The sequence below is a fragment of the Cynoglossus semilaevis genome, chromosome 19 (genome assembly GCF_000523025.1).
Source record: "Cynoglossus semilaevis isolate Cse_v1.0 chromosome 19, Cse_v1.0, whole genome shotgun sequence".
In the NCBI taxonomy this organism is placed as follows: Eukaryota; Metazoa; Chordata; class Actinopteri; order Pleuronectiformes; family Cynoglossidae; genus Cynoglossus; species Cynoglossus semilaevis.
Window position 1 is genome coordinate 7,454,044 of NC_024325.1, and position 25,436 is coordinate 7,479,479.

General features: G+C 41.6%; 2 protein-coding genes across 2 annotated transcripts; one reads left to right on the forward strand and one right to left on the reverse strand.

The window, feature by feature from the left end:
- The first annotated feature begins 404 nt into the window (after nucleotides 1-404).
- Nucleotides 405-2,949, forward strand: LOC103395076 (uncharacterized protein C11orf87 homolog). The gene is made up of 2 exons (XM_008332652.3): nucleotides 405-1,829; nucleotides 2,267-2,949. Exon 2 carries the CDS (start codon nucleotides 2,384-2,386, stop codon nucleotides 2,795-2,797), a length of 414 nt encoding a protein of 137 aa, XP_008330874.1. The 5' UTR covers nucleotides 405-1,829; nucleotides 2,267-2,383; the 3' UTR covers nucleotides 2,798-2,949.
- A 9,968-nt stretch (nucleotides 2,950-12,917) lies between these two features.
- On the reverse strand, nucleotides 12,918-25,269 carry mybbp1a (MYB binding protein (P160) 1a). The gene is made up of 27 exons (XM_008332653.3): nucleotides 25,015-25,269; nucleotides 24,569-24,664; nucleotides 24,320-24,403; nucleotides 24,160-24,234; nucleotides 23,928-24,035; nucleotides 23,617-23,807; nucleotides 23,367-23,531; nucleotides 23,164-23,281; nucleotides 22,525-22,814; nucleotides 22,309-22,419; nucleotides 22,101-22,226; nucleotides 21,523-21,729; nucleotides 21,183-21,291; nucleotides 20,974-21,070; nucleotides 20,633-20,790; nucleotides 20,087-20,209; nucleotides 19,821-19,976; nucleotides 19,440-19,613; nucleotides 18,729-18,886; nucleotides 18,230-18,364; nucleotides 18,029-18,122; nucleotides 16,753-16,884; nucleotides 16,604-16,672; nucleotides 16,199-16,312; nucleotides 15,288-15,389; nucleotides 14,428-14,552; nucleotides 12,918-13,392 (listed from the first exon to the last, which is right to left on the reverse strand). Exons 1-27 carry the CDS (start codon nucleotides 25,177-25,179, stop codon nucleotides 13,056-13,058), a joined length of 3,819 nt encoding a protein of 1,272 aa, XP_008330875.1. The 5' UTR covers nucleotides 25,180-25,269; the 3' UTR covers nucleotides 12,918-13,055.
- Nucleotides 25,270-25,436: the final 167 nt, after the last annotated feature.

Here is a 25,436-nt window from a genome sequence, read left to right on the forward strand (position 1 = left end):
TACAAGACCTACAAAGCAAAACATTTATAAATAAATAAAGAATGATGGGCGAGATAGGGATCTGCCACTTTCACCTGGTGTCCAATATATGCATTCAGTTCCCTCAGCACACTTCCACAGCCTCTCTAACTCTATATATCAACTGCTTAACCTTAGCTGTCCCTGTGATATCATTCTTTCTAATTCTGGCCTTCCTTAATCACTTCCAATGAAAATGTCATCATCTTCAGCTCAGCCACCTCCACCTCAGCTTCCCGTCACAGTCCAGGTCACATAATAACATGTCAACTCTGCCAATCAAACCACCAAACTTCACAGGCTGTATGGCAGCTAAACATTTGCTCCAAAGTTGTACAATGTAAAAGATCACAGGAAAAAAAGGCACTGAATTAATAATCCAATTGACATCACGTTACCACTTTATTTTTCAATGGGAATCCATTACATAATCACAGCTGCTCAGAGGACACGATCAGACACTGGAAAAGTTTTCACATGCAAATGGAAAAGTGCTGTCAGCAGCTTCAAAGCCTCGGTGGGTCAGGGTATGTCCTCGTTGTAGAAACAGCTCTCCCACTGTATTCTGTATCCTTCAAGCACACTTCTATTTTTGGAGCAGATGTCACTGCCTGCTGTCAGGGAGGAGCTGGAGTTCACCGTGGTGCTGATCCAAATTACAGGGTTTCAAACTTATTTCAAGTGATTTTGTCTGTGAAAGAGCCCGTCTCTACAGCAAATGTGAAAAGCCACAGGGCACAGTGTTGGAGCATGTTGTAGAGCCTTTGACTAATGACTATTTTTGAGTGGTGTCTCGTGGAGAAAGATCTGCTTTCAGACATGTTTGACAGTGTACAGCGTCATAGTACTGTAGGAACTCTGCGCTACAATCAGCCACACTGGCACAATGGTGGCTTAATGGCGTAATGTTAAATCCCTTGCTGTCCGACCTGAAAGTATAATTTAATTATGTGTTGAATTGGGCTTATTCAGAACCGACAGCACTCGGTGCATGAAACAGGGCATCATCGCTGCGTGCATAGCACCCCCTGCAGGGAAGAGGGAGGACTCAGCTTATAAATGGTGTACGTGAGAATTGTAGCACACCTTTCCTGTAACACAGTTATTGGACCTACCACACGTTGTAATGGCACTAAAGCTGTTGTGTGTTTTGACTAAGATGTGAACAGATTATTAAAGGTGTAAAAACGTGTGTGTTTGCAGCAATGACTGGCCACACCCTCTGAAAAAACAATGGTTTTGGATCAGATGTGAAAATAACAACTGTATCCTACCTCTGATTTTATTCACGGTTGGGATTTGGCTAGAACTAATGAGAATTCGTTGTCATTAGAAGGCAACACAAGCACTGTGGTGTGGGTGTTACAGAGACTACGTTTAAAGAAGAAGAAGAGGGAGGAAAACCCATCCCTGCCAGCTGACTGGTGGGATATACTGGACCTTTAATGCAGCTGCAGCTGATTCATTCAGATGCTGAGTGGAGCGGCAGATGACCGGAGGAGGAGAAACGGCAGGAGGACGCACAGCTCTATTCTAATCTCATTTCCAAACCTACTTGGATGCACACTGAGACATCTTTCTCCCCACCCTCCTCCACCCTGAAAGAATTTAGCGGAGGAGAGCGCTGTCCTGGATGCAGACTGAGCGGATTGCCGCAGCCAAAGCGTCCAGGGTGAACGGAGATCCGAAGCAGCAGCAGCAGCAGCAGCAGCATCCGGAGAAGCAGCATCACAGGATTTGAAATAACGTCACTACGATCCCATTTTTACATTTACACTCATCAGCTCTCCACTCACGGACTCTTTCATCAGGTAAGAATACACCGATTTATTATTATTGATTTTTTTTTTTTTTTTTCATTTAGGGAATTGTGTATTTGCAATAGGTGGATCAAACGTAGACGTGATCCTGTGCGTAAAGCGGAGATTCTGGTCCTAAAAGGCTGCTGCGTGGATCTGATTCTAGAAGAGGGTGCATCCCTTTTGTATGGCCTCCACATTCCATTGATGTAGCCCATTGTTTTGAGTGCCTTATTTTTTCTTTTTAATAATAAATTGATCAACACCATCTGATGCAATAATGGATTAAGGCTGTGTTTTGTGGGTCTGTCTGAGCACATAAGAAAACAGTGCGCATTTTCTATATGAAAATATCACAGACTGATCCTCAGCTGTTTAAGTGGCAGTTAATGAAGGGTTCTGTGTGGGCGTGTTCCTGATGCTTCTGGGTATCACTCTTCTTCTTGCAGGTAACCACATGCGCGGGCCGGTGTCTCCGCGCTGAGACCAGAGAGAGAGAGAGCACGACAAAGAGTGGGCGAGAGAGAGAAACAGGAGAGAGGGAGTGTCCAGGAAAAGTGGACCGGATGACGGCCAAAACCTCCGAGGCCTCGCGGCTCCCGGTGCCGCTGCACCGCTGCCACGGGGCCCTCCACGGTGCCAACAACGGCACCTGCGTGGAGCAGCTCAGCATCTTCCCGCCCTTCTCGTCCACGCTCGCCCTCCTGGTGCTGGTGGTCGTGCTCGTGGGTATCGTGCTCGTGTCCCTGGCCACGTTCCATTTCCACAAGCGGAAGCTCCGGAACAGGAAGATCCAGCGCGCGCAGGAGGAATACGAACGCGACAGCCGCAGCCCAGCGCGCGCCGGCGCGAGCCTTGAGCCGGTAAGGCCGTGCGTCATCATCAGGCCGGTGAGATGTGAAGAAAAGGTCGCTGGACCGAGTGGTGACATCACGGAGGTCAAAGAGCCGCTGCACGAGGAGGTTCCGTTGGACTGTTAACTTCAAAACGCAAAACTTCAGGGAACGAGACTGTGGATCTAATGGGAAAAGCAATAAGGCACAAAGAACTCCCTCTCACACCTCTGCTGCTTTTAGACCACTGTAGGAGCAGCAACAAAAAAAGTTACATAAATGCAGAATACTGAGCAAAATAGGAGAATAGAGTAGGAGTGACACTACTGTTATTCTACAGTGAACAGACGGTGACAAATTAGAGGAAAACCAACAGAAGCGAGGGTTAAGCTGTATGGTTGATTACGTAGTTACCACGATGAACTAGATACTAGATGACACCAACTGAGTGACAGCTTCATTCAAATCTGTAGAGAAAAACTGGAAATTCCCCCATGTTTTCATCATCAACAAACAGCTAGGTCCTTGAACAGCAGGAAAATATGAATAAATATTGTGTAAAATCGGGGCTCACCTCAACATTCCATCATAGGGTCATTAAGAGAAAATCATCAATCATTCTCACTCGCAGAGCACGTTGACATTCCATCATAGGGTCATTAACAGAAAATCATCAATCATTCTCACTCGCAGTTAAACCTGTGGTTGTTTAAGTGGCTTTATTTCACCCAATCCCTGCACGTTCTGTGTACTCTGGGAGGAAGGAGTACCAAAAGAGGACCCAACACCAACCTAAGCCAGGATATGAACTGCTGACTCTCTTGCTGTGAGGCAACAGTGTTTACCGACACAACACTGAGCAGCTCAAACCTAAGAAAATTGGAAGCAAGCAACTCTAGGCAGTGGCAGTACTGATTTCATTTAACATTCAAGGACAAACAGCGTATAGCTCTTTATCATCAAGGACAATACATGAGTGTATTAACATTTCATTATACACAGGTGAATCTACACCGAAGGATCAGTGGTTCACAGACATCTACGCATATGAGCAGGTGGGAACCTGCATATGAGAAGAACATTAAAAACAATAATACGAAGTTGTTCCAAGAATTTAACACACTCACTCCTCAGATATTATTCTCACCTTCCTACCTTTCCAATTTCTAAGTCGCTGGGCAACAGCCCACAGAGGTTCCTGAGCCAAATACTATGTGATGGAACAACACCTAATCATTCCTTATCCAATAAGGACTGCCACATACCTAAACCTCCCTCATCCCCTCAGTTCCAGGCTCCAAAAGGTGTCCCTGCCAGATGTCCGTACAATCTCATTTAGTCCAATTGTCCAATTGTTATTGTGGCACCAGTGGTTCTACTTTGACCCTTTCCCAGGAAGTTCAAACCCCTCACTCTTCCTCTTCCTGCAAAGATCAATATCAATAAAACACTAAGCATCTTGGAACACTTGATACAGTACGTGCAGATACCAGATCTCAACTCAACTCTTCGACATCAACTGGAAATAACTCATGCACCGTTAGAAGACTTGCTCCACCATCACAGCCGACATCAAAAAACCCAAACGCGGGAACTCATTGTTGGACGGACAATGTCCAGCTCTCTTCCAGAGACTTATCAATGCCGTGACCCCGGCACCTTATTACTTGTGGCTTCCCTTTAATTTGTCACTGATCTGCTGATAAGCTTTGTGGTCACACCTCTTCCTCTTATACTAGTATTATCCCAATGGTAAGTCTTCATTAGACTGTGTAAAGTATTTGCCTGCTTTGACTTTTGGATCTCCTTTTCCTTACAAGCCTAAATCTGTTTAAATCTCAGAGATGTTTAAACATTGACTCCTCCCTGGGACGTGACCCGCTCTTGTGTTAAATAGTTAAGAGTTGATGACACAATACAGAGCAGAATGGCTCACTGATCTGCCTTGGCATGTCCTCTGACACACTACCAGTATGTAGTTAGACTATAGTGGATGTTGTGGTGCTGTTAGCAGTGAACGCTGCACATAGGCTACAGAAATAGCGTATTTGTTTTTTGTAGTATTTTAACTTCAATTAAGTGACTTAGCATATTTGCATAAAGTACTGTCCTCCGATGTCTGTTAGACATATGTAGGTAGCTCTAGTTAGCCAGGATGCAAGACGTTTTGTTTTGTTTTTGGGTTTTTTTTGCCGTAGTTATGCACATTAGATAATTTTTTTTTCCTGTCAGGTAGTACATTTTTTGCACCAATAAGGTATTTTATGTTTTGAGTATTTTCAATGTATTCTCTGACATGTAATAAATTAAAAGTCCTTCCAGTGGAGGTTTCCATTTGAAACCTAACATTTTTTTTCATCTATTCATATTGCATCATAGTGGGCCTAATAGAAATTCTGTGTCATTAACTATATGGATTCACTGTAAATGTATGCCATCATGAGAGCTGGAATGTTTTAAAGTAACACCATCTTTCTGGACTTCATATAATCTGCCTTATCAAAGGAAAATATGTAATATTTAAAGTTTATAAATAAATACCTACATTATGTTACATTTTGAACGTGTCAGACGCTTCAGTATGAGTAGAAAGTTTTATGTGGACACCAAATTTGAGCGCAAAACCGGAATGTATTTACTGCTAACATTTCCCCCTACGCTTCTCATAAATTACTATTTATTGGCGACATTTAATATTATTGAAAAGACATGAATTGATGATTCAATTCATCAGCCAAAAATAAGAACAAATGACCTTATCAGTGATGATCAGTTATAACCCAGGACCATTTCATTACATTAACAAGACACTATAATATACAGCCATCTATATTCTTGTAAAATAAACTCCACTATATATAAACCCCCTGTCTTGTCTACTGCTGTGACAATACACATTAACCAAACTATCAAGGTTATCCATAGGTTTTTTGTCTTCTTCTTTGACCGTGAGAACATTATTCTTAGTTTCTGTAGCTGTCCTGTGATGGCGCTGTAGTGTGCCTTATTAGAGGTCAGTGAAAGTGAATCAGCATCAGTCAGTGTGCTGGCCTGCTACCAGACGCCTTTGTTTTTAATTGTCCCCAAGCAAACAAAAAAAAATGCTTGGGGATATGAAGCAGTCTTTGGAAAGATTCCAGTTCCGGGAGGTGCTCTGACAGACCGTCTGTCTATCTTATCTCATTGGCATAAGTGGAACCGAATGAAACCATTTATCTCTGCGGGGATATTGGAAGCAGGTCAATAAAAATGACTAATGCATTCTACATCCAAGCATGTGTTGAATTCAGGACAATTTATACACTACAATGCTTGATACCAAGCATGTTAACGTGACATATGTACAGTACACGGTACAATGTACTGCAGTGGTAATGCGACACGATCTTTATACAGTTAAATTGTATTTGTTTGTGTTGATTATTCAAACATCCCCTTTCCAATTCATCGCAATTCAGGATGAAATTGGCTGGCTGTCAGTGGGAAGTAATGGATGTGAGCGACTGGAAAGATGGGGGAGTTAGGGAAAAGATGGATGGGTAATGGCATGTCACCCAGACGGCTAGATGGAGGTCAGATGCTTTCAATTGGTGACCTCACTGGCCTGGATGGGGATTCACATCAATGAATGACAGAGGATAGGAATTAGTCAAGATAAGTGGCCATGAATGGATCTCAAAATAAATGGGGGTTAATAGGTAAGGATGTCATAAAGTCAAATGTGGAGAAACTGATGACGATCAGTGTTAAGAATAAAATGAATGATAGTAACTAGAAACAGCTAAAGTGGATGAAGGTCACAGGTGGTCAGTCATTAGGAACGGCCACTCAATGAGAGTCGATGACTGAGGACGAAGAAGGTTATTTTCCAGAAGGCTGTGTTTCAATCTGGGGGATGTGTCCTTCAGAGGCAGCATCTAAAGGACAATTGTATAATGGCATGGCTAAGCTGTCCCATTTGAAGGCTCTTTCAGCAGAGTGCATCCGGCTCTCAGCCAACGCTTCCTTGCATTAATTGGAAAAACACTTCTGAACTAAGTAGAAGAATCTCTTTTGGCTGGACCGTTTTCTATGGGTCGTCACAGAGAATAATCCACGTAGTAAATTTAGGCACAACTTTTATTACCTCTGTCCTAATGCAACCAGGTAGAAGGGGGAGAGTTGCTCAAAAGCCCTAAAACAGGGAGGAACCAGGAAGGAGTTTTCTCAAAGCTTGATTCAAGTTTTGGCCTCTTATGAAAAAGACCTGCCCCTCATTCAACCGCTCCCCACCCTTTTATCTTTTAACACAGCAAGCCAGCAACGAAATAGTTACATTGCTAAAAGTGTATTCTGGTGCAGTCTTAGTGGCTCCTGATCTGGGACACGGCTACAAGCAGTAACATGATAGATGTTGAGGGTCACGATGATGGACTAGTCATTATTTTGGGAATTAATGAAGGCTGTTGCCTATTGTCACAGACTCACAGCTGCTTAAAGGGGAGACTTTTGTGATGTCAGATTGCTCTGGGAATTGCCTAGTTACACTTTAGTGTTCAGCCTAATTTAGAATTAACGAGGCCAGTATCAGGGTTTTGTTGTCCCAGGTGGTCAGGTTTTCTTTGCTGCACAAAGACTTTGTATGGGCAGTAGTTGGCCAGGGTTTGGGTTATGTCCTCAGGGACAGGGTTTTAAGCATCAGTGTCTGCACCATAAAAAATAATGTGAACTCACAGTTTTGTAGTGAAGTCCTCTTTGTTCAAAGTCCAAATATGAGTCAGGGTCTTTATAGAAAGGTTTGTGTCCAGTCTGAAGTGAGTTCCTATTGTTTTAAGTCTTGATTCATGTTACTGAAAAAATGCCAAGTCAGAGTGGAGTCCCCGGGGTTTTCGAGAGAAAATCCAGTGAAAGAAAAAAGCCAATGGTTTTCTATTAACAACACATGTAAAAAAAAAAGTTGGGGGCACTCGCCGCCCTCAATTTACAGTGTCACATTAGCCTAATCCTGCATGTTTTTGGATTGTTGGGAGAAAGGTGAAATACTCAGGGACCACATAAACTCCATACAGAACGACCATCGATTACCACCGGGGATTAAACCGGTGATTTCTCTCTGCCTAGCAAGTGCACCAGCCCTACTTTCACCGTCTGGCCTCACTAATCGAAGCTAGTTAAAAAATATTATATTTTCAACTTCATAAGTCACCGTATTAAAAAAAAGTTTTATTCATTTAATTCCTTGGCTCGTCAATTGGTAAGCACCACGTATAACACGCCGTTAACCTGCGAGTCAAGTCAGAGAAACCAATAGTGGACTGGAGTTTGTATCACTTCAGCAAGGACCTCCATGTTTATTCATCAGGCCATTTCTTCGGACAGCTAGGTCATGGTCCTGGACCAGAGCACATTACACTTTAAAGGTGCTTTTCTGGTGGCACTATCAAAATGACTGGACTAACCTTGGCTTTTGAGACATGGTTTGGAATGTCCCAGTAAATCATTTTTTAATCTCATCTGTTGGGGACCTGCAGTATACATAGCCTTTCCCCTGACCTCCCCTCCCCCGGCCTCTCCCCCCCTCTCATTCTGTGTTTCCTGACAATCATTGATTTCCTTTCTTTCCTGCAACGTATGAAGATCAACTTGCGGACATTAGATATTCTCATATGCAGGCGGGTGTGCAGTTAGCCACTCAGTTGCACACAGTCTCCCGTTCAACACACACACATGGATTTGCCTCTTTTGAAGAATGATATGAAGATCATACAGCGTCAGTTTTGTGATAAGAAACATGGGACCGTTTTATAAATTGTTTCTGCAGGAACAGCAGGATAGCGGCGAGGCAGCATTAAACCTGAGCCTTTTTAACCACGGTGGCTCCTACACCGGTTGTTCCTACAAGGCCTGGCAAGTAAATTACCGGCTGCACTAATTAATAGGTTTCCAGTTGCAGTCAATATAAAATTAACACCCTGCCAACGGGCCGGCTAATGTGCCTGCTGTGCAGACTCCGAAGGGCTATTTCTTTTTCACCAAAGGCAACATGGGTAAAGATAAGAAGCTTCAGTGATAAATACTCCATAGTTCACTGCGTTATAGATTGGGCAAATTCACGGGCTGCATTTTAGAGCATGATTGCATAGGAATTGAAATATCTCATAATGTAAAGGGGCTTGAATCAGGCCCCGGTTCAGTTACAGCCTGTGCATATTTATGAGGCTCTGCCCTGGACTTTACAGCCCAGTCTGATTATTCCACTGAGCTGTATTAGCAGATTGGCTCTATGCTCTATATCTCATCTCACTGCTCCCATTCTCGCCCCTGCTGTCACCATCCGAGGTGGATGATTTGTCACCAACGCTGTCTGTTTATATGCTTCATTACAGCAGGTTCAAGCTGTGGCTGTGAGGTTAGCAAGTACCTGAGACACGTACCTGCACTGCTCCACGGGCCGGAGAAAGAATAACAAATCACACTCTGCTGTATCATTTTTCAGCGGGGAAAGCTTTTCTTTTAAACTTGTTGGAGCTGAACATGATCCTTCCTTCCTCCCCTGATTGTTCTGGCCTTGTGGCATTCATCACTTTGACCAGAACCATTACTGACAGAGTTAATCATACACCCCACTGAAAGATACGCCATATTATTTTTTTCTTTAGTGACCTTGTTGATTTAATAGAAATCAAAGGGTCAGTGAAACTTGAGCGGGACCTGAGGCTGGGCTGCAGGAGTCGGAGCGTGACTGAAATAAAACATGGCTTCGCTTTTTTTCCTCAGTATTTTTAGCCATTGCAATTTACTATGTTGTTGACGTGAGAAATACTCATTTGAGTCAGTAGATTATTTTTACCAAGGCTTGTGGATCTTAACAGTTATTAATGGAATTACTACAGATTTTAGGTCAGCTTGAGTTTTCGGACGTTTATTTTTGTAGTTCTTTACTAATGGGGTCACACAGTGTAGAAGTGGTAAGTGCTCTGGCCTTGAAGACCGTCAGCAGTTTGAGCCCTGGGGGTAACTGACAGTCTTTCTGTGTGGAGTTTGTTCTTCCTGCTGGTGTAAGTTTTGATGCAGGGTTAGGCTGATTGGACTGGCTCCAGCACCTTCAGCCCCCCCGCAATCCGAAAAAGGACTCAGCAATAGACTATGAATTAATGTTTATCACAGATCTTTAACGTGAGAGTCCGCCTGGTGAATGAAAATTGAATGTACTTCGTGCACACTTTACACAACAAGAGTTATGTACAGAGCTGCAGTGACTATAGAGGTATTAAGTCACTGAGACACACATTGAAAATACAGAAAAGAGTGGTTTGTCAATTGATGACTCTGATCACCGAGCAGCAGTTTGGTTTCATACCAAGGACGAGTACTACCTTTGTAAATTGTGCTTTAGCAGTACTCTGTACAAAGTATAAGGGAGGCCATAAACAGCTGCACTTAAAAATATATGATGGGATGTTAAGATATTAACTCTGTTAGGCGGGGAGTGGCAAAGAAGTACATGAGAGCGGTACAAAAGGTCCTGCTCAGGTATGTGGTGACAGTGGCTGATTGATTGAGCCTAATTGTATTTGCAATAGTAAAAGACTGACTCTAAGAAGTTTTTGAAAAAATATAAGATTTCTTTGTTGGTCGAGACGCATTTTGCACTACCAAATGTGAGACGCCATAGAAGTGGAGAAGAGGTGTGATCCAGTGTAAGTTCAATATTGAGTTTTATCAGCTGTGCTGTTGATCTCTACAACGTTCTGAGGGAAAACTCTGCTTGTAAAGGTTCTCTTCTGTTCACCAGCATGCCCCCAGCTCTGTGTGCACTGTTTGATGCTGAGCAGGTGGTGTACAGAGGGTTTATCACTGCCTTTTGTCAAAACAGCTGTGTGCTGCTTGTTAACACCACTCAGTAGAGATAAAACTGCAGTTACATGATCATTTTCAGGGAGCTTGTCACAGGAAGTGACTCCTTCCACTGTCAAACAGCTAAGTGATCCAAAACTGTCAACATGAGACGAGCGGTTTTTATTATGTACCGGATGAAATACTTATCTGGGCAGATGTGTCATCATTGTTCACCTTGGTTGGAGAACAAATATAATGCAGTATCACTCTGTACGGTTGACACCCACCACTGAAGGTTCCTCATAAAGAGGGGCTTCAGGATGAGATACCTGATGGATGGGTCCACTGCATGACTTGACATTTCTGTAGATTTATGGCTGCAGGGATTCATGTCCTGTATAGCAATCCATTTGTGGGACACTACATCATACTTGGTGACAGGTGAATTAGAGTTCTTTGAGGCTGTTCACCTTAGTTTACAGCACAAAGCTTGTGACATTTTCTTTAATAACAATGTTATGTAATGGGGACACTGACTCAGAAAGGTGAAATCTGACAGTGATTTTTCACTTTTGCTCCTTTGGTTTCGACGTCCAAATGAATGGGCGTTGGCAGAAACCAACTGCCAATGACATTAAAACTTTTCCATTCATTCAAGGGTAGGAAATTAGTTTTCAAATCTGGATCATGGCCAGGGTTATTTGATCAAAAGTGGCTTCTCTTTGGGAATAAGTCCAAAATTCAACTCTACATTTTTGTATTTTTAACATAATATTATTGGGTATATGTTCATTCAAAATATGTTAATTTATTTCCAAGCTAAAGGCATATTTAATTTTTCTAGGCCTAAGTGTTTGTTTTCTGTCTTTTTTCTGGATGATTTAGTCATAATTATTTATAGCTTTTAGCTAATTTGGTAGTTTTTGCATTTTGTGCAGTTTCCTATTGTAACTACTATCAAGCTAGCTTAACATTTTCTTTCGTTGCAAACATAAACGTAGATTTTTTCTGGGCTACTTGTTATGTCTGTTTATGTCCATATTTATCTGTTTTTTCAGCTTATCTACACTTACACATATGTTTTTAAATAAAATAACTCAGTAAATAAAAATTCAATAAAAGTTTGTTTTTTGCTACATAGACTTAGCTGGACATTTACACTTACACGTTAACAGCCACAATAACAGCCTCCACGGGGTGATATATCACAGCAGTAGCTATTATTCTATGGCATTTTGCCTGAAAGTGCTACTTATCTGTGACCCCAGCCAACATGGATAAAAGAGAGAGTCCGGACAAAACATAATCAAAAAGTTGGGCTGTGTTACACAGGCTTCATCTGCCCTGAACATCTGGTCACTAGTTCGACTCCTGGCTGGATGGATCCTTTACTGCTTGTTTTTCCATTCTGTTTACCGTCTGTCCTCGCTATGATGCAACATAAATGTCACATGTGAGAGGAGTGACAGCAATTCATGATTGTGTGGCTGCATCATCAGTTCTGTGCAAACAGCCAACTGTGTCTGTGCCTGTCTGTGTCTGAGTCACAACGTTCATCCCAGCCACAGAGCTCTTGTTTAATCTGAAAAACAACCACAACTCTCTGCCAGCTGTTATTACAACCATAATGCAGATCAATCCTAAAATGACTGTTCCTTTGGCTGACCAAACCCATTAGATCAAATGTGTATTGATCAGCCATTAAATCCAGAAGCCAAAAGTGTTTGAATATTTAAGGTTCAGAAAAAAAATAGGAAATGAGTCTGCCTTAAATTACATTTTTCTTTTTGAGAGAAGGCAAGGAGAAAAAAAAAGAATTCCTAATCCTAATTTCACTATATAAAATCAAAATAAATAGCTGGACTGAGCTCATGTCCTATGTTCCTTTCTTGGACAGTCTACTTTACATGTGACACAGTTCACAGATAGACACTGGATGGTACTTCATGCACAGACTGCAAAGCTCACCACGGCAGACTGTGATTTCATGAGTTGGTTCCCAAATGTATTCTGCAATGTGTCAACAGCAGATGCACAAATCTTTAGATTCATCAAGAACTATTTTAGTCTCAGGAAAGACACTAAGTCCTGCAGCAGATGGGACGCCCCCCCACTGAGCCTTGATCTTACCAAATGTCTGTCCAGGAATTACATAAAAGGAAAAATATACACTCTTCAAAAAGTATTAAGGGAATAAACTCCACTTTGGTGGATTTTCTTGGAAACCTCTGTGTAAGTGTATTGATGAGAACTGCTGATATTTTTGTGGGTTCGTGTGAAAGCGAGTTCACATTAGTTCTCCATTCTGCCACAGAACTGTACAGTGTGGGCTGTGGTAAGGAGTGACTGGGAGATGCCATTTTCCTCTGGATATTTTTACACCTTATGTGTCTGTTAAAGCTCCACAAAGTTGCTGATTAAACTGTTATGAACAGGAGCAGAGATGTGGTAGATTTCCAGGAAAAGAAACTGATTTATTGTTGTTGAATTTTAGTCAACAGTCACACATTAGAAAAATATGGCAGACATTTACAGGTAAAGATGAGAAGGGGAAAAAAAAGTCTCCATTAGAATAAAAGTGTCCACTTCACATTTGCCCTCCTCTTTTCTTCTGTTTTTTATTCTTCTTTTTCTCCTGCCTGTTCTCCGACTGTATTTTCTTCTTCTTGGCTGGGTTTGGCTGCGTATCTGCTGCGCCGTCGGCAGGTCGTTTGGGCTTTGATTTCTGATCTTGTTTCTTTTTTGCTTGTCCTTTCTTCACCTCCAGTTTGTCTTTGGGCGTCGATTGTTCTGCTGCCGGCTCTAAAACAGGCTTCTGGCGCTTTTTACGCTTCTTTGTTTCCGGCAGAAAGCCTTTCTTCTTCTTCGACTCTGGCTGTTGTTCCACCTCCTTGTCAGACTTTGTCTTTTCAACTTTGGGCTTCCTATAGACGTGAACATAATATACTGAATTAAATAATGAAAACTTTTATTTGATCACATTTTTATGGCTTCACTATAAATGCACTACTTTGACATTCTGTGCAGCGTTAATGGAAAGGGAAGGAAAACGTATTCTACTATAAATCAAATAAACTAAAAAAATGAAACAAACCAGGTCTTTCAGAAAATGATTAACGACCCTAAAGTGATGTGTGATGGAGTTTAATATTGGATCTTACAGTATCTTTAAGGCAGGGCTACAGAAGGACTTCCTGAGGTGCGAATCACACAAGGATCAAAATAGCACATTAGCATTTATTTTCTCAGCTTTGACATCTGCTGAGCGCCAAATTTATTTTAGCTTTTAAGAGTGTGAAGACACAGTACGACAACAAACTCATGATGGAGCATCGACACAACGCTGCTGTTCCTTCTGTCCCTTTGAAAAAAAAAAACCCACAGGGATTACTGTATGTCTATGAGGAATTACTGGGAGATAAATAAACCACAAAACTGACTTACAGACTGGGCACCACCAAAAAATATTAATTAAAAAATCACAACTATAAATGGGTGAAATTTTATAGGTCAGAAACACAGGGACCTCATTCATTTCAATGATGATATTTCGGCAGAACAAAACCATGCGTCTGTAGCGCTCGACTAATTCCGCCGTTCTCCTCCTGAGGATTATAATGGTGCAGTAGACAAACTGCCCATCTACAGACACAGCAAACCAGTGGTAATAACAGACTTTTATCATCTAGACACTGATGCTACAGGATGTGTGTTTACATGCTGCTTTGAAAACAGTTTACTGCCTGGTGTCGGCTGTAATCAGATTTCTGCAGCGTCATGTAAACAAGGCTCCTGCTCTGTGCGGTTACGGCCTGTTGTTATGTCCATTTGTCAATGTCAACCGGTTTCTAATATGCTTTCGTAAAGTGGGACCAACTTCATTACATGCAGTGACATGTCCTCTCCCAGCCTGACCAATTTATTGATTGATGTTTTGTTTTGTTTGTATATTTCCTCACATGACTCCAAAATGTTTCATCACTGCCCAGTAGGTGTCCTCCAGCTTTCCTGTCTTCTTAAACGTGATGGTGCTGGTCAGGCTTTGTAGGACCTGTTGCAGGGGCTCCAGGTCCACAGACAGCTTCTGTGGACAGACAGAAAAATCCACATCAGCAAATCCCTCGACCAAAACAGAATCCTATAATCCTTACACAAAAAAATAGAGTTAGCTGATCAGTGCTGAAGTGGTAGTCGCCCTGCTGGTTTTTAGAAATCTATACGGTTGGAGGTTGGATTCACACTCACTATTGCTAACGTCAATAGTCATTTTCACTGTTTTAGTTAAAGGTTTAAGACATCTATTCATTTCGTACACTCCAATCCCATTAAGAAGCATGTAACTAGAGTATGATGTGAGGTGGTACACACCAGTAACCATAGTGTTATTGATGTTAAAGTGTCCCACAGGAGAGAGACTGCTGATGGTACCAGATAAAATACTGATGAACATGAAACCCTTTCAATAAAGATGTAGCCATTTGGTTTTACAACAAGCCTAAATCAACATTTGAAAAAAAAGCTAGAACAGAAAGACAAATAACAGAAGGTAGATGTTTGTGTTTTTTTGGAACTTTCTTTCAAAATGAAGCCATTGTTCTCAAAAATATCTATCTACAGTCTCTCACTACGCTGGCTGATGTATTGACTGTCATTAGAGAAAAACAGCCTTAATTTTAATTATTGAAAAAAGACCAAACACTCTTCCTTGAAGTTAAAAACCCCTTCATTTTCACATTTACTTTCATCTGCAGTTAACTCGGGGACCAGCGGCTCTCTATCCATTCATCGGGGGCATCGTCAGAATAAGATCTGAACCCACCTGCTGGTGAACATGCTTGACGAAGAACTGACAGAGCTCCAGGACCTTCAGCAGCTTCTCCCTCACCACCTTGTTGTCAGTTTGCTCGGCCTGCTGAAGACTCTGAGGGAATAAAAATTACGACATTATTTACTGCAGGTTTTTGCTTCCATCATTTGTGTTATGAATTGCAATACTTCTTATGACGTTCTCACACATAGAATAGGAAAGTCTCTTTTTATAAAACCCATTTGTATGTTCACGTTGAGTGTTTTTGATTATTTCCAAGCAAAACTTTTGCTGTAAACTGTATTAGTGAATTACCGCAACCCACTCGCTCCTCTAACCATGAACTGTAAAATCGTCAAGAGCTTTATCCAGACCCACAGGGCAGACTTCAGGTCCAGACTGTTCCCGTAATGTTCTCTTTAACTCATCACCGTTCTACTTCAGTTTGTTCCAGTTCTGGAACTCTATTAATAAACCACTCCATATTCTGTGAGCAGACCAGTCAGCCACTGAGCTTTTGGCTTGTTGCCCCAGCAAACAATGCTGTAGGCAAGTGTAGGAGGAGTGTGGGTTGTATGTGCTGCAGATGTCGAGTAGGCCATTTTCTACTAGTGCCTAGTAAGAGTTGACCGGAACGAAGACATCATCTGTCATACACGCTTCCGCAGCAGAAATTGATTTTTTTGTGCGAATTGTGCCTCGAGCTGGCACTTATTTCTAACTCAGTTAAAGACACGGTATATGTTGGAACTGGGAATGATGTGATGGTGTCCATTTATGGACAATATACTGTAGAATGTTGAACTCACCCTCTCAGGCAAAGTTCTGTTGCCAGTATCACTGGAGTGACATAAATCCGTGTCAAACTCGGTGTAGTAACCATTGCTCATACTCAGTGCTAACGTTGAGTAGCGTTGCCTTACCATCGTCAGCTGACCAGCAATCTTGTCACACAGCTCTGTCCACGGTTCGCCGCTAAGAAGCTTCTGAACCTCTCTGCTCTGCATGGCTCGCAGCACTAACACACAGGCCTGGCCCTGAAAACAGGAAACAACTAAAGGTTGGTCGACAAATCTACAACAACAGGGCAACAGAGTACGAGGAAACAGTGGAAAAATACCTCAAAACAGAGAACAGACAGGCCACAGAATTGCAAACATGCGATTTATAATTCAAAATTATGTTGGAGGTGTACAGCGCTACCAAGCAGTGGCGCACTGTGCCACAGTTACCTGAGGTAATGCTTAATGCTTCATTGTTTCATGGTGTATTTGATGTTACTTTACTCTTTCTAACAAACAGGAAGTGAACTACTGAGAGATCTTTACCTGCTGGTGTTCTCTGACTCCAGACGTGATAAACGGCACCACTGTGTCCACCAGATTTGCATACAAGAGCTGGGAAAAGACACACAATTTGCATTAGTAAAAGTTTGGGTTTTTTTCATCTTCTGAGCAACAGGTGTCGCTATACTCACAGGAAATCTGTTTAACAGGTCCGTGAACATCTGCGTGGTCAGAGGACTCCTCCTCCTACTCATGTATGAGGTCACAGCGTCTCTGAAGATGACGGTGACACGATCCATGTCCACGTTTCCCATGAACCTCAGCTGTGAAAACAAGAGACGGATAAGAAAACATCATCTTTTTTGTTCTGACACAGAACACTTTGACCTGTCACCATGAGAAAAATGTGTGAGGTCTTAAATGAACAGAGGGGTTGATGATTAAATGACTCCAGTAATAATGAGAGCACAATGTTACAAAGGGAACGAACACAAGAACACATCACTGTGAACACACATCATTTTGCTGCTTTTCTATGGTCAAAATCTATGATTTGAAAGAAGTCTGTTGTCGAAAATGTGCAGGAATAAAACAAAAAAATCAATGGCAAACACGACGAAAACATTAGTTTTTCATTGAAAAGCGATGAAGGGAGAGATTTTACATTTGAAAAATTAACAAATTAACCTTAAGTACAGAGTACAATGTTATTGAAGTTTTCAAATGTGTTAAGGGTCTTTAATTATATAAAATAAAGAAAAACATATCAAGTTGGAATTAAGTCACAGAATCACAGAAACATACAACTTCCCTGAGTTGTAAAATTAACTGATAATTAAATAAAAATAAAAATACTCGAAGGACTCCTGATGTCTAAGTTATCAGCACTGACCCACTTCCTGACCCAGTTAGGAACACAGTGAGATCCTATTTAATTTGATGCTGACCTGGATATTATTACATGTCAGACGGAAACACGTTTTCAACACTTAATGTCCACATCGTCACTGACCAACTTCGTGAACTTGTTTGGAGGAATGTTTGGTTCGGGATATACGTGCAATTTATTCTCAGTGAAGCTTAAAGGTACAATATGTAGGAATTAAACCACAATAAATATGAAATAAATATTAAATGTGATTTAATGGTGATGGTATCACCATGTAGTTTCCCAGCCAAATCATATTCTCAGTAACCTTGCATCAGTGATCACTAACTAAATATTACTTATATCATGTGGATATAAAAGTAAATTCGATTTTTTTTATTCTTTTGTGGATTTTTTTTTTAAATAAGGATGTTCTATGACTAAACCCAAACTGTGGACCTTTTTTTTTGCTTATGTTGTCTATAAAAGTGGTTTTGCAGTTAAATAAATATCATACACTCTCCCATAAGACAAGAAACTGTGAGGTTAGAAACACAGAGGTCAGATGTGAATTCTTAATAATGTGAATATAAGTTTACTTCTGTGTCTGTCGATTTCTCTGCTGTCTTCTTCTCTTCTGTCTCAGCGGTGGGTGGAACTCCTCGCAGGACTTTGACCAAATATAGGCACGCACTGTAAGGACAGAAAGAGGTCTTAGTGACGTAGCAAAGTTTTAAAATGTTGGATGTGTAACATGGTTGGACATCATTTATGTTCATCTCAGTCGGTGGAAGTTGTACCTGAAGTAATAGAGGCAGACTGTAGAGTCAGACAGTTTCTTGGCTTTCGTCATCAGTTTGTCCAGCAGGTCATGGAGCTCCCCCTGTCGGTCACCAACAGTCCTGCAGTAAACCTTGGATCTACACAGCTGGTTCCTATTAATTAATTAAACAACATGCAAGAAATTGATTTAAAGCCTATTTAAATTCAAACGAAGGATTTGTTGTATTTTTAAACCGTTTCACATGGAAATTTAAATATGTTCCTTTTTTTTTGTTTAAAATATACATTTTCGTGTATATTGATTTAAGCATTTAAAACAATTTTAGTTTTAGTAATTTTGGAAGCTCCAATGTCATGTAATAAAAGATAAAATAACATAAAAATGAATATTAACCAGAAATACTACTTCAAATTGGTATTTTTTAACACGCTTTATTTATATATTTATAACATGCAGGTTTATTGCGAACACAAAGTACCCACTGTTGTTGTGAATCACCGTGTGAAGCATGTTACCTGAAGATGTCTGCAGCTCTGCGCAGGAAGTCCTGCTCCTGCTGGTTGTTGTCGGCGCTCATTCCTCTGTCGATAAGTGCCAGCAGTGGCTCCACTAAGCCCAACACTAGAGGGCTGCCTGCCTGCCGCGCCACAAACACTTCGATGAGGTCCAACACCTACATCAGCCAAACAAAGACAGGATCAAATATTGATTATAAAAACATCAGTGCCGTTTTATTAACTCTTCACTCACCTACAGTAAATTTTAGACCTGAAATTAAGTTTTACTGTTGGCCTTTTAATGCCCTGAATCAGACGTGAGTGATTTCATCATTTCTTGCAGACAAAATAAGACACTGAGGTCAAATCGTTTTTTATTGGAAGTGCCCAAAACCAGATATGAACGCTGGGGCGATTCGGGCCAGTTTACAAACCCATTTTTTTGTAATTGCTTTAAATGCCTACCAGTTTTGTGACATTTTATCTTTGGTCTTTTATTCTGTTCTTGTTGTTCTAATTCAACATACCTTTTTAATTTCCTCTCTTCTGGTTTTATTTCACCATTTGTTCCTGTTTATATTAAATGTAACTGATTCAATGTTAAGCAATTTGGTCGCCTTTGGGATGTTGTGAAGGGACATACCGTATAAATAAATGTCATTGTTGTTGATTATTACCTACAAGGACAAACCTGGTCTGATTCAAGACCTAGGAATGAGGACAAGATACCTTGATCTTGAAGTCTCGGACCAGCGTCTTCTCTTTCTTTATTTTTGCCTTCTCATCTTTCTTGGCCTGGATCTTTTTCTTCTGCTCAGAGAACAAAGCTGCCAGGCTCTTGTCCAGCTCCATCATGGCGTCATCGTCTATATCATCATCACTGCTGTCGTCTTCCTGTGTGGCCTGAGTAAAGCAACAAGAACAATTATCTGCACGTCTGCTCAGACTGTCCTGATAACTATACTACATTGGACAAGGACCCGACATAAGGTCAAAGGTCAAAGTACAAGGAATCAAATCTATGTTGACTGTCTTGTTTTAGAGATCAGGCACACATTAGAACCGGTTTAATGAATCTGCTGAGAAACCTGGAGGTTCTGAAGGACTCACCGCAGCATTCTGTTGCTGTAAAACCTTCATCAACTCCAGACGGAAATTATGGTCCACCACCTCTCCTTCCATGTCCTCCTCCTCCTCCCCTTCTTCTTCCATAGCTTCATCGTCATCATCACTGTCAGAATCATCTGCTCCGTCTGACGCCTCTTCCTGGAAATAACCACATATTTAAAGATTGACTGAAATACTTTGGTCTGTAAATAAAATAAACCATTGTATATGAGCCTCGTGTTACAGATCAGACACAGCGTCAGACTGACTTCCATTTCCTCCTCCTCCTCCTCCCCATCGTCGTCATCTCCTTCCTTCCGTTTCTTCTTTTTCGTGCCGTCATCGGTGACAACCACAGCAGCGTCTTCATCATCATTCTCCGAGTCCAAAACCTGCACAATAATCAGACTGGTGATGAGCCACTAGGTGTATACTCTGCACGAACAGCTAAAAGAAGAACAATTATACATTTTCAGGAGTCGTCACTGACAAGAGAAATAAATCTGGTTTGTGAAGAGAAAAAAAGCTCACAAATATTTATACACACACTAATTTACTGTTTCATTTTTAACATTTTTTTAAATTTTCATTTAATGGGTTGACTATGAATAAAAAATATTTAATCAACTCTGTGCACCAGTGAATTTATTTTATTTAATTTTAAACAGATTTCATGACATCATCTAAACCATCTCCATGACAACAAAAACAAACAATCTCAACCAATAACGTCCACAAATGTACTCCAGGGTTTTATCTTGTAAATAACTGACAGTTACTATTTGGAAATGTGTGATGCCGAGTGTACTACTCACGTCTATGATGGCGTTGAGGGCGGTCGCAGTCACATGAGGACAGATGGAAGAGAAGACGGTTTTGCAGACCTGTCTGATGAGTCGACTGGGCTGAGACAGCAGGGAAAGCAAGATGTCAACCATCACCTCCACCCACTCGGGTTCCTCCTCCTCCTGCTCTGTGGTAGCAACCAGGAAAACACACAAACCAGAGGATTTTTAGCAGCAAGGCGTGATTTTAATGACAACTGAGAACGAGCTGTGAACACAGCGCCCGACACGACTGAGTTCACAGATATTTAAGCCACCAAAACAAAGAGTCGGTGAATCACACATCACATTCACACAGCACTGAGCTTCACCTTGTTTCTTCTTTTTCTTCTTCTTGGATTTCTTCTCCTGGGCCTTGTCCACACAGCTCTGAAGATCTTTCATGATGTCCAGCAGCTCGTCAGGGGCCTGCAGAGGGAAATAGTCGTGAGATCTTTCAGGACGTAGGGTGGTCTTCAAAACAGCAGAACTATATTCTGTGGCAGCCCGACTGTAAGGTGGCGCTACTTGGTTTTAGTACCTTGAAGAGGTTCATACCAACCAACAGGAAGAGCTGCTGGAAGGCACTGCTCTCTGCCGTTTGGACTTTCTTTGCTTTCTTCTTCAGGGTTGTCACAGACTCCAACATGCTGCAGGGCGTGAAGAAACCCACACAAACACCGTAAATTAGAATATAGAAGACGAGTGGATAGGAGGAGACATCATGTTCTACTAAGACCATCGCAGACATTATAAAATAAAAAAAATAAGCTCCTGTGTCACAACATGCTCCCACTTATTTAAAGTTAACATTCCCAGTATATGATTCCCTGCTTCTTTTTCTCCTACACATTAGAACTGTATGACTACTGTGAGATCACCTGTCCCAGGCCTGTTTCTGCTCAGCACTGAACGGCTGGCAGCTCTGGACATATTTGGGCTGGTGAAGCAGGACTTGAGCGAACTGAACCAGGTGGTAGATCCACATGGTGCCGTCAGACGTCACGCCCAAACCCCGCTTCTGGTTGACAGCGGCCCCTTCTGCTGAGTCCTCAGCTGGGGGGAGGTGGTGAAGGGACAGGAGAAGACTGTGGAGGATGAAGATGACAGAGATGAGTCAGGAAAACGTACACATACACATTTTGTGTTTCCACAGTATAGCGGTTAGCACGCCTGAGAAACGTACACATACACATTTTGTGGTTCCACAGTATAGCGGTTAGCACGCCTGCTTTGTAAGCAGTGGGTCCTGGATCCCAGAGAACCCAACTACCTACCGCCTCTAGGAGGCAGCCTGTTGCAGCAGATCTGCAGTTAAAATTCCCAAAGTGGGATCAATAAGGTTCATAATATAAAATAAAAATTCAAAACAGTAATTGATGTCAATAAAATGAGAAACATAAAATGAAAAACAACAGTGATTATCAGGTGATGATTTACAGATTTCATTGTTTCTTACCCAAAGAAAGAGCTGACCAGCACAGGTCTGGTGTCTTCATCAATAGGAGCAGAGAGTTTCACTGTCGTCTCCTGGATTTCATCTGAAGGCTTCTTGGTTGTAAAGAAAGCATGGAAAAAGACAAACCTGGAGGAAACATTTCAAAAATGAAATCATGTCATTGTAAATCCTTCAGCACAAAGACGTCCACATTTGGTTTCTGTCTCACCTCGCTACGTCCATGATGAGATCCTCCTGCTTCTTTACCTGGTTGTTGTCAATGATCGAGACCAGACGTGCAACAATCCACTTCCGCAACCGGAAGATTAAATTTTCATCTCTGAGCAAAGAGAGTTGACAGTTACGTCCTATTTATATCCCTCCACCCTCCTTTTCAAGTATTTGAGATACTACAGTAAATTTGACATATGATGAGTCCACTCACTGGTCCTGTCTTTCCTGGTTTTCTTTCTGCTTGCGGGTGCTGAAGTTCAGCAGCTGCCCCAGCTGAGGTTCAATGAACATGCTCTTTAGCCACTCCACATACTTCTGCAGAGCTGCAGGCTGCAGGAACTGCACCACCCTCCACACGGACGGCACCACAGGGTAACCCTGGTTGGTCAGTGACGAGAAGGCCACCATCACTGCCAGCTGTTTGTCCGAATCCTCACAGCTCTGCAGGAAGTTGGACACGTAGGTTTCCATCTCCGGAGCCAACTTGAATCTTTCTGGAAGCTGGAACAGGTCAGTGATGGCAGATATTATAACTGAAGTTTCAGGTATGGACAAAAGTCTGAATTAAACCATTATCTTGTCTTGTTTATGAGGAGTTATTGAGTTTCCTTGCCTTAATACAAATGTGTTTGTTATGTAAATATATTTAATATAAATAAACTTCAGCCTCAACGCTCCACTTTCCTCCTAACTTGGATTTTATTCTTTTTAAAACTGCCGTTTATTATCATCACAACAACTGCTGCAAAGGAATTAAGGATTATGTGGTTGAAGAAGCTGTGTGAGTAGAGTAAAGGCAGACTTGTAGAAATGCTTGTTTTGTCTCTGACAGCTTGTCATGTTCACTGACTTGTGCAGTCACCACATGTTCTCCGTAGAGCATCATCACTTCTCCAGACAACACATCCTTCAGCTGGTCCAGAGACAGCAGAGGCAGAGCGCTGCCCAGCAGACGGAAGCTCAAGTAACTGGACACAAACATGACAATGGTGTTTAAACATTTTGGTGACAAAATTGTTGAGTTAATCTTTTTTTCTTTTTTTTTTAACTCACCGGGTCGGTCCCTGCTCACTCAACATGCCTTCAACGATGGCTTTGTCCCAGAAGAGCTCGAAGCTGTCCTCCTTCAGGGAGAGCTTCAAGAGATCCAGAGCCATTGAAGGGAGAACGCATTCCTTCTTCACTGAGCGGGCTGCAGCCTTTAACACCTCTGTCAGCCTGTAGCAATAAACATTATGTGTCATTTTCACTGTGTTAACTTAAATATTTAAACAACAGACCTTACCAACTGTGACGTTCTCACCTTGGGATGTTCTCACAGTTAATGATGGTGGATGAGCCCAGCAGCTTCTTGAGTTTCTTGGGTTTGAGGGTTTCTGGAAAACGCTGCAGTGCCACCAGCAGCAGCTGCATCTGCTCCGGGGTGCTGAAGGCTGAGGCCAGCTCTGTTCTCAAGGTGCTCAGAAGGACTTCCTCAAAAACCTCCTCTGGGATCTGACACACAAAAGACAATAAAGTCCCAATAAAATGAATCTGTCAAAATGGCTCAACCCCTATATTCTGTAGTAAGAATGTGAGTTATGATGTATTAAGAGAGTGTAACCTAAATGTCACCTCAGTGAGGATGTCCTTCATGGTCTTTGTGGGCAGATCTTTCAGGTGTTGTCTGTGTTGGCTAAGGCTCTGGAGGAGCTGCACACATCCCAGCACCACTTGCGGCTCCTGCAGACAATGACACCATTATGTTACACTTAACCTCACAGAAGGAATGAGCTGCAGAAAAGGTCTCCAGTCAAGAGTCTTAATGCAGTAACATTTCTACTTTAAGAGATGTGCAAGTACTCACTTTGGACAGGCGGCCAGACTGATGAAGAGCAAGGACACCAAACAGGTTTCCAAACAAAGCATTTCTGAAAAGTTTCTATATATAAAAAAAACACACAGGAAAACTTGTCAGACACAGGTTTGACTCACAAAGCAGCTAAAATTCAAAACAAAATGCTTACCTTCTTGACTGCCTGTAAGTTGTGTTTCTCATTGATTCTGTCCAGGATGCTCTGCAGAGACACATCTTCAAATGCATTCAAAACCTGGGGATGAAAAAAACCAATGTCAAAAAATGTTCTTCCTTTTATAAAACAGCTAATTTGGTAGAATCGCTGTTTCTTCATGGAATGTTTTAGAAAGTACTTTAACTTTACAAAACTTAACAAAAAAGAGATTATGATGATAATAATAATTATTATCATACTCACTTGACCGAGGGCCAGACTGAAGCCAGGTCTTGCAGCCTCTCGTGTGTGCGCCAGTCCATCCACGAGCCGCTTAAATGTGTATTCCAGTTCATCTTCCTGTGGTAACCAGAAACGACCATAACATAGGAGACTAGTTCAAAAACTATTAGTTCAAATTCACTCACTTTATGCTACAATTTTTTAAATAACATTTAGTGTTATAGTAACTGTTTCGCAGATAAACATTTTTTTTCTACTATTCCAAAACAAAAAAGGTAAAGCCATTGAACTGCTTTACTTTTTATTTTAAACAGATACACTACTCAGAATAACATCCAACACTGAAGTTGAAGAATTGAAAACAATGCTATGGATTTATATTTTTCCTTGTGGAGTCCAACTTCTTGTTTTCTTCGTTTATATTCCTACATTATCATAGTGGTTTACAGTAACACTGGTTTCCTAACCTTGTTGTTGGTCTTCAAGTACTGAATCAAGTTCTCTACTGCAGATAATCGAACCTCCTGGTCCGGTTTGGCCAAGTCCCAGAAGAAGTCTAAGAAGACTCGGTTCTGTTGCAGGACTCCGGCGGGCCGGACAGGCGCTGAAGCTTTAACAGAAAGCTCCACCATATCTACAAACGTTAGCTCTCACACTGACGTTTAGTTGTACATGCTGCACAGAAGGAAAACGTGCCTCGGAGAACAGCAAGTGTTTCCGGTTCACGCTCCTCCTACTTCCTGTTTACGTATTCGGAAAATCGAACCATACCGATTACTGCCGACAAAAACATTTTTACTATAGTCATTAAGAGTCGCTAAAATACAAACATTAAAATATATTATGTGTACCAAGTATGTATTTGAAAGCATTAACATTATTTAAAGCT

Coding starts and splice junctions, on each gene's coding strand:
- LOC103395076 (XM_008332652.3), top strand. CDS start 2,384: ATGACGGCCAAAACCTCCGAGGCCTCGCGGCTCCCGGTGCCGCTGCAC.
- mybbp1a (XM_008332653.3), bottom strand. CDS start 25,179: ATGGTGGAGCTTTCTGTTAAAGCTTCAGCGCCTGTCCGGCCCGCCGGA. Junction 23,532..23,616: donor AACTGTGAGAACATCCCAAG/GTGAGAACGTCA, acceptor TTATTGCTACAG/GCTGACAGAGGTGTTAAAGG. Junction 22,227..22,308: donor CTCATCATGGACGTAGCGAG/GTGAGACAGAAA, acceptor TGTTTCCTCCAG/GTTTGTCTTTTTCCATGCTT.